At 40.9% G+C, this 9,663-nt stretch overlaps 1 protein-coding gene across 6 annotated transcripts in view; it reads left to right on the top strand.

Annotated features, from left to right (window-relative positions):
* The first annotated feature begins 70 nt into the window (after positions 1-70).
* fmnl3 (formin-like 3) overlaps positions 71-9,663 on the top strand; it is a 48,228-nt gene continuing 38,635 nt past the window's right edge. For all 6 annotated transcript variants that reach the window (XM_079587386.1, XM_079587384.1, XM_079587383.1 and 3 more), the window contains exon 1: positions 71-625. In XM_079587386.1, the coding sequence (XP_079443512.1) occupies positions 512-625 (114 nt within the window). In that variant the 5' untranslated portion in view covers positions 71-511. The remainder of the gene's footprint in view (positions 626-9,663) is intronic.

The following is a 9,663-nucleotide window of genomic DNA, read 5'->3' as shown; positions in this document are numbered from 1 at the left end:
CCAGCCATTCATCTACGCTAGCGATGTGCAGTTTGTATTCTTGTAGTTAGAGGGTGGGATCACTCGCATCTCGCATGTCGAAAGCTTCATTGTGGACGCAGTGAGTTCACAGATGAGCATTAATCGGGATCCCACAAAATAAACAAAAACTCTACAGCATAGACAAGAGAAGAGAGCCAACAAAATAACGAAGAATTAAGAGGACTGACTGCTTGACATGGATTGTCCAGACATCTGCAATACAATACTTTTCAGGAGGACAGCAAAGTAATACTTTTGGGATTTGTATTCACTTACATAATTTACATGATCTCATCATTATTTAAGATTCGTGCAAATCAGAATCGGTTCTGAAAAGGATCACTTTTTTCTTTTTAGTTGTTTTAACAAAACAAAAGTGGAATGTGATGGCACGTATTGGATGTATATTGGATTTATAAAGGACGCCGGGAGGCAAAGACTGAATTAGACATAGATCATCTGAATCCTGCTTCACTTTATAAAAGTAAATATGGGGAATATTGAGAGCGTGGACGGGCAGTCTGAGATGAAGCATCATATCATGCCCTTGAAAGTTCCAATGCCTGACCCAACAGAGCTGGAAGAAAGATTTGCCATAGTTTTGGTGAGTATGCAACAGTTACGCGTATAAATATAGAGTGTGACGTTAGTGTGTTTTTACGTTTAAAACAAATATTTCAAACTTTTTCTTATGTGAAAAATTCTTAATTTTATTTTCACTTTATCTTAAAAGTATTTACACCGTGTATTTACATGAAATCATAATGTTAGCGTTCCTTTTTTGTTTTTAAAGTAACTATTATTGTTTTCATCCAGTGTTCCTATTGATATTGCTTGGCATCTCAAACTATACAGTAGTAATCACAACGCTTAGACGAGCTAAGACTAAGAGACGTGTTGACATTTCTTTGATATGTTCCGTATGTCAGCAGCTTTATGACTTTCTCAAATGTTTCACTGCCACCCCCATTTTGTTACTCGCACGCTTCTCCTCAGTCCTTTTGTCTCTGAAGCTTCACGAGCGCTGACAAATGATGTGATATTTCGCACGAGGGTGAAAGACAGACACAAAAGTCACTGTACATCCCACAAGTTTTCTTTGGTAAAATTACACAGGCAAAGAGTGTAATTTTGTGAGGGATATAATGTAATTCATCTTCTCACAGAGCGCAGCATTTTCTGAATTCCCCCAAAACTCCTACGAGCGAGAGATGGTGAAAGATCCGCCTCCTCCTTCTCTCTCTATCCAGCGCCTGCTGTTCGTTTTGAGCAGATCTGTGTTGAACACACACTTACACACTCATCTGTCATTATGAATCTGACATTATGAGGCAATCAGGCGTGTTTATGTAATACAGTAACTGAATCAACATCATAGATTTTGTAAACATCGCCTGCCCCTCTGTCATCATGTAGAGTCTTTGTAGTTTTTTATTTAGACTTTGGTGTTAACCAGCTGTTTATCTCTGTTTGCGTTTTTAAAAAAAACTGATTAAACTACTTCCTTACTGTTCAGTCTTGTTGTTCTCTGAGGGCAAAAAGTCAGTCAGTCAGTCAGTCAGTCATAGATAGACAGATTTTTTAAAAATTGATCAAAGAGTTGTAGTTTAGCAACAAAATGACCTCATTCTCTCCATACTAGACTGATGATGGAAAGCCTGACCATCCCAGGGTGGATCCGAGGTCAGTTTTAGAGCCTTGTCGGCAGTCTTTAAGTTCGGCCAGATTTCCTCTCACTGCTTTAACTTTGTGGGAAAGCATAACATTTTGAGTCACATTTGTTTCAGTGCTGTTATCGAATGGCAGCATGTGCTGGGCTCTGTCTGTCCCACTTGAAAGATAACGGAACATCAAAGTGTGTGTCTCATAGAGAGCGCTCCACTCAGGAAAACAGGCCTTCGGCTTCACGCTATGATACTGATTAGACTTACACAGGTTGAGAGTGTTTCTTCCGTCATCAATTCATTCAGTCTGAACAAAACCACATTCTTACACAGTATTCACATATGCGCATGTTTATATGCATTATTGTACACTCAAAAGAAACAAATAGGAAAAATGTGATTCTGACAGCAACAACCTCTCTTCTATTGTGCATTTATAACTTTCCTGACAGCATACAATTACAATCAGTGACGTAACCCTCCTTCTCTCACTTCCGCCTTTGATTTCCTATGTGCAACTGCTTGTGATGCACATTTAGCTCAGTGTGAGGTAAGGTTGTATCTGCTTGTTCCATCTCTCCTCCCTCAGACACACGCTCTCAGACGGACAGCGCATAGTGATGTCATAGGTAGGCTGTGCCAGCACAGTAATATCCGTGTAGTGATGGCTTTAACAGGAGCTTAGCACACAGCAGGGCGGGCTGTGTGTGGAGATGGATCAGGGGATGAGAACTTGGGTTAAATCAGACGACTTCATGCACCCCGCTAATAAAACGCTTGGTTCAGGCCTAACCGAGCGCATGTGCCGTATACATCGTTTTGCTCGTTTTCCTTTGTCTGGCTGATTCAGACTCTGCTTCATCTCAGCTCTCTGCGGCTGGAAACAGCTGCCTGACATTTTTCCCTCGTTTGCGAAAGGAAATTGGATTGTGGAGCTGGCTGAGGCTAGTTTCTCCAGCAGTGCCTAGAGAGTTTAGTGTGTTGGCTACTGGCTTTCTTGATGTTCTCAATCTAGACTATTACATTAGTTTGCTTTGGTCACGCAGCCTTCAAGCTTCAGTCAGAAGAATATGGTCTTCTTTATTTAAATTAGCAACATCTTGACTAAATATGTGTAACAGAGGAAAGCTAGTAAGAGTAAACATTACTCCCCTAGCCTCAAGAGTATTTTGCATCATTGTTAGCTCGCCCGCCTCCCATGCTGGAGACCAGGTTCGAATCCCCCTCAAGCACCTTCCACGCTGGAGACGCGGGTTCGAATCCCTCTCTGAGTACCTCCCATGCTGGAGACATAGGTTCAAATCCCCCTCTGAGTACCTCCCATGCTGGAGACCAGGTTCAAATCCACCTTGAGTACCTCCCATTCTAGAGACCAGGTTCAAATCCTCCTCTGAGTACCTCCCATGCTGGAGACGCAGGTTCAAATCCCCCTCTGAGTACCTCCCATGCTGGAGACCAGGTTCAAATCCCCCTCTGAGTACCTCCCATGCTGGAGACGCAGGTTCAAATCCCCCTCTGAGTACCTCCCATGCTGGAGACCAGGTTCGAATCCCCCTTGAGCACCTTCCATGTCGGAGACGCGGGTTCGAATCCCCCTTTGAGTACCTCCCATGCTGGAGACCAGGTTCAAATCCCCCTTGAGCACCTTCCATGTCGGAGACGCGGGTTCGAATCCCCCTTTGAGTACCTCCCATGCTGGAGACCAGGTTCAAATCCCCCTCTGAGTACCTCCCATGCTGGAGACCAGGTTTGAATCCCCCTTGAGCACCTTCCATGTCGGAGACGCGGGTTCGAATCCCCCTCTGAGTACCTCCCATGCTGGAGACCAGGTTCAAAACCCCCTCTGAGTACCTCCCATGCTGGAGACGCAGGTTCAAATCCCCCTCTGAGTACCTCCCATGCTGGAGACCAGGTTCAAATCCCCCTTGGAGTACCTCCCATGCTGGAGACCAGGTTCAAAACCCCCTCTGAGTACCTCCCATGCTGGAGACGCAGGTTCAAATCCCCCTCGAGCACCTCCCATGCTGGAGACGCAGGTTCGAATCCCCCTTTGAGTACCTCCCATGCTGGAGACCAGGTTCAAATCCCCCTTGGAGTACCTCCCATGCTGGAGACCAGGTTCGAATCTCCCTCGAAGGATAGTATACCTAAAAATTAAAATTCTGTCATTTCACTACAGGCCAGGGTGAATAAAATATTTCTTTGGATGATTTATCCCTTTAAGAAGAGTTTTTTTGTTTGTTTGTTTCGCAAGCTTACGAAGTGGGTGTGTTAAAGTAAACGTAAAGACTGTTCTCTCTCTTAATCCGATCCTGGTCTTATTGTGCATGATTCATCAGCACACATTATTCCAAATAGATGTTTGTCTTTATAATCTTCATAAAAATGTAGGCTCCTCCTTTTTTGCCTGATATCACCATTCCCTCTTATGTTCAACACTTCTCCTCTAACCACCTGGCTTCATTCTGAGAGCTTTTCACAATCCAATAAATTCGCAATCTATAAAATAAGGTCTCGTTAAAAAATTTTTCTCATCAAAAATCATAATTCTTTTTCATTCAGAAATAGGCTACATAACATTACAGAAATAATATCAGGGGCAATCAATGAAAACCATACAGGCTGGCATTGTGTGAATATTGTGACAAACCAATATAGATTCTTGCATGAAAAATAAAACTTATAACTGATGACTTGTTTCAGGCAGTTCAGAACAATGTAGTAGGGGAACAATGTAAACCTGAAATATTTCCCACCAAAATCTGAACTGACAGCTCAAAAAAACTGCCCAATAATGGATTTGTGTTAATTTTAATCTGGCAGCTTTCACAATGTAGGTGGAACCCTAAATCCATATGGAATATTCTATGGTAATGGAACACTCTTACACCTCACTCTCTGTCTGAAACTGAAGTTGGGGTCTGGCTTCCTGGCTAAACTTCTCCATATGGGCCTCTGTTTTGTTAAAGAGACAGGAGGTGTAATTTTTTTCTGAGGTGCAGCCATGGAGCGGGAGATGTGTGTGTGTGATATCCTCTTTCAAAGTGCTCCCGCTCGACTGCGCTGCGGCAGATTCCTGCGGTCTGCTCTCGGTTAAAGCCACGGGAGAACTTTAGAGGAGGAAAATTCCCTTTGAACTGGCTGTCTGCCACTATGCACCGTTGTAATGACTTTACCAACACTTTTAGCAGAATGCCATACTGTGGGGCTATTTCAAAGACCTACTGGGTTTATTGTCTTGTTTGTCTACTATGAAGTACACGCAGAGAGATTTGCCATCTTGGTTATTGTAGTAAACTTCTACTTTTCGGATTTTCAAAGAGCTTTAGTTGTGTGAGTGTTTAAGTGCGAGCTTTGCCACACAGGAAGAAGCAACATAGTGACCCTTCCAGCCCCATTGCTTGTCAGTGTGACCCTTGACACTGTGCTGTCCGTCATGTCACAGTATTTGATAGATGTCACTCAAGTGGAACTAATGGAGTCAAGCTGTGGCTCCTGTTTATGGGACATTAATCCTAAATAATTTTCATTAGTTTGGTCTGTGTTTCGTTTATCCGCTCTGTGTGTCCGGTCAGCCTGCTTTCGGGCCGAGTGGAGCGCTTCTAAAGAGCCTGCAGGTGGGGAGGAATCGGCCATTGTTTGTTTGTTATGCCGCAGACTCATGCTGTGGGAGTGTAGCCTACATCTGTCTCTCGTATGGCCCCGTCGCAATGTCAGTGCTGGGATGTCTGAGGCTCCTCTCTGTGGGCATTCTTGTCCTACACGATAACACATGTATGCATTAAGTCTGACAGGTTTTTGTGTGCTAAGTTTAAAGTGCCCCTATTATGCTTTTTTTAAAATGTTCTAATTTTGTTTTGGAGGTCTGCTGCAATAAGTTTTACACGCATCCAAGGTTTGCAGCATCAACTCAAGGATTCAGGCTCTCTAAACATCTGCTTTCCGAGAGCCTACTCTGCTCTGATTGGTCAGATGGCTCAGTTGGTTGTGATTGGTCTACCACTTACAGTGCGTGTCGTAAATGAAACGCACTATATCTGATTTTCAGCTCTGGAGGCTTCCTCAGCAATTGCATACACAGTTATATGATCAGTAACAATGGTTTCGGTTTTACCGTATTAGTGAGAGCCTGAGTTCGAGACTCATGCTTTGGAAATGCATACAAAGTGGATTTGCTTTTGCAGCGCAGACAACTGTATCTTACTGACATGTCGACAACACAAACATAACTCTCAGCTACAACTACAGTGTTTTGAGGTCGGGCCAAAGTAGAAGTTGTTCGTGTGCAGCCAATAAAGACCATATAGACTGGAATTATGCAAATTTGTTACAAACCTACGTAGACTCATCCTGGAATTACTGACGACTTGTTTCGGGCAGTTCATAATTGATTCCTTCTTTTGGGAGACAATAACATTCACAAACAGCTACATGCAAAGTAATATCAGAAAAAGCATAATAGGGGCACTTTAAAGGGTTAGTTCACCCAAAAATGTAAATTCTGTTATACTTTACTCCCCCTCATGTCGTTCCAAACCCGTAAGACTTTCGTTCATCTTCGAAACACAAATTAAGACATTTTTAATAAAAACTGAGAGCTTTCTGTCCCTCGATTGACCGTCTACGCAACTACCAACAATCTATAAGTTCATAAATAGGCTAGATCGTAAAATTAAACCACATGAATTGAAAAGAGACTCCATCGCTTTATGATTAAGAAATTTAATTTAAGCTTTCATTCACAAACATTTATCAATGCACACATCAGTTGTGGTAAATGGAAGCTCAAGCATGTTTGCTTGACGTGCGAGAACCAATGAGGTTCATTCTCGTGTTACGCAGCACGTTTGAGGTTTGTTCTCGCACGTCAATCCACTATGGTTGAGCTTTGGTTTATGTTTGCTGATCAATGTTTATATGATATTCATTAAAAGTATAATGAAAATATATTTATTTTCTTTCCTGTTAAGCATAAATCGAACAAACGTTTTGCTTAAACAAGAAAAAAAATAGCTTGCACAGTAAGAAAAATTCAATTAAATCAACTATAGTCTACATTTCTTATGCAGTGTTGCCTGTCAAGTAAATTTATATTGTTTCAAATATTTTTTTGTTGCTGATGTGATTTTTTACTCAAGTCATAAACACCAATTTAAAGATAGCATTTTTGTAGTGTAGCTGCCATGTACAATATATCGAACAATATATGCAAATTTACTTGTAGGTTATATTTGGCCGTAGGTGTGTGTGTCAGGCTGTTCTCTTGCAGCTGTGTTGAGGGTCCACTCTGAGCAGTGGTTTCCTCCCCAGCACAATGGAGGCTCTGTGAGTGTGTGTTGTTTTAGAGAAAGGGCCTCTCCCCCCTGAGCCCTTTGTGCTCATTTCTTTTACTCTAGAGCTCGCAGGAACTGCTGCAAGAGTTCTTACTTGCAGATAAATACTATTTATGCACATTTCTGTTAATAAATGTTGTTTCGTTTTTATCAGTATCACAGAACTTGTGAAAAGGAAACCTTTCTTTCCTCTTTTTTTTGACTCCTTTTCTCAGACTCACATTCAGAAAAGAAAGAGTACATCCGTTGTTCCGTGTATTTTAAGGTTGGCAGGACTGAGTGGGTGGTGACTCTGCACTAGAACTCACCATTATTATTATCTCAGGGTGAATTTACTCACCACATCATTATGACATGGCTCTCGTCTGGTGGCCTCCTCAACTAGAGATTTTCTTCAGGATTCTGCTTAGCAAGTTCCACTTTTCCATGTTGGCAATATTTGGAGCCACTATGGGATTTTCATGGATAGATCTCTGCTGTGTGTTAAATAATGTGACAATATATAGATGTGGCTTTCTTTTAGATGATTAATGCACTGCAAAAAACAGCAACAATGGTTTAATATGAAATATTTGTAATATAATACAATATCTATCGATCTCTCTACTTTTTTCTTGTTGTAAGCATACACCTCACTAGAAAATTAGAAAGAAAAAAAACATGACTGATTCATATATAAATATAAATTAATATATCAGGTCAGTTGCCATAAAATATATGCTAAAATACTGTATGTGTACAAGAGTGTGTGCAGTTGTGCATGTTTCGATGTCAACGTGAAGCTGTCTCCTGTTCTCCCATTCCTGTTGTACTCTGTGTATATCCGTTATGACCCTGTTCCTCTCCATCTCCTGTGTGGCCGACCGAAGACGCAAACAGGACATCCTCTTTTTAAGAGTCAGCCAGAGGGTCTGATTCACTATCATATTTGCAGAATGTTTAAATTTATATCACTATAAGCTCAGTTCCTTCTTCATAACTCCAGACACATTCACATGGTTCAAATTAATCCTGCTCCTATTTAATAACTGAGATCTGTTTGATTATGACACCATTAAAGGGTTAGTTCACCCAAAAATTACAATTCTGTCAGTCAGTAATTACTCACCCTCACCCTCAAGACTTTCGTTCATCTTCGGAACACAAATTACGATATTTTTGATTAACTCTGAGAGCTGTCTCACTCCATAGGCTTCTATGGGATTGAAACTTGCCGGCTCAGAAATGTTATTAAAGACATTGTTAAAATAGTCCAACTGACTACAGTGGCTCAACCATAAGATTATCAAGCGATGAGAATACTTTTTGTGCGCACAAAAAAACCCGACTTTATTCAATTTTTCATGTTCTTGTCTGTGGGCCTCTGAATGAGTTCACGTAGTGTAACAGCGCAGGACTTCTTCTGTGTTGTACGTCACACACATGACCAGCGTCGGCCAATAGTGAGCCTACCTGCTGACGTACAACACAGAAGCGCTGCGCTGTTACATTACGTGAACTCACTCAGAGGCCCACAGAGAAGAAAATTAATTAATAATAAAAAAAAGAATATATATTTTTAAAGTTGAATAAAGTTGTTATTTTTGTTTGTTTTTTTTGCGCACAAAAAGTATTCTCGTCGTTTGATAAACTTAAGGTTGTGCCACTGTAGTCACTAGCACTTTTTTAACGATGTCTGTTCTAACTTATCTGGGCCGTAAAGTTTCAATCCCATAGAAGCCTATGGAGGAGTGAGACAGCTCTCAGATTTAAATCAAAAATATCTTAATTTGTGTTCCGAAGATGAACGGAAGTCTTACGGGGTTAGAACAACGTGAGGGTGAGTAATTACTGACAGAATTTTCATTTTTGGGTGAACTAACCCTTTAAAGAGCATCTGAATAATGAATGCGCCGGAGATCCTGTCAAGTAGAAAGAGAATTGCGACGTCACATCTGGAATCCTCATCATGATCTTCAGCAGTTCCTGAAATCACAGGAAATATTTCTAATTAACCACATCACTGAAAAGAATAGTTCTTAAATGAGGCTCAAGAAGACACTTTCACATAGCATGCTTAAAAAAGTGTACATTTTTCTCAACATTTTTAGATAAGAATAGCCAGATTGTCTTATGAGCTTCTGAACTTTTCTGTTTTAAAGGGAAATGTGTTTCTGTGTCTTTGACCTGACTTATGATTTGTGGCGGACATGCTAAGTTGCTTAAAGCCCCAGGGAATCTGTTGGTGGAGAAGAGCATAGTTCACTAGTTTGCAGGAGGCACACCACAGCTGTAGACCATCGAGGCGTTAATGGCCTCATCAACATTACAACGTCTGTGTTTACCAGTTAACGCTCGCTGTGTTGTTGAGAAATTTGAGAAGGAAATTTCGTATGTCGTGCATTTTCAGTGTTCTCTAACAGTTCTGAACTGCTAGTTTTACTTTCAATGAGCAAGTTCATTCTCTTTTCACAGCTGATAATAGTGGTGTGTCCTGGGGCTGATAAACAAAGGCAACACAATCTGCAGTGAAACCTGGTGATATGGTCATTACAGAAAGGTTTTCGTGTGTAAATCATTTGAATGAATAATTATATATATTTTTAGTAATAATATATTACTATATATTGTTATTATCATTTTTATTTATTTTTAGTTGTATTATA

This window comes from Phoxinus phoxinus, assembly GCF_949152265.1.
Source record: "Phoxinus phoxinus genome assembly, chromosome: 18".
NCBI classification, from domain to species: domain Eukaryota; kingdom Metazoa; phylum Chordata; class Actinopteri; order Cypriniformes; family Leuciscidae; genus Phoxinus; species Phoxinus phoxinus.
Note: the sequence above shows the minus strand (reverse complement) of the source record. Positions and strands in the feature narration are given on the sequence as shown.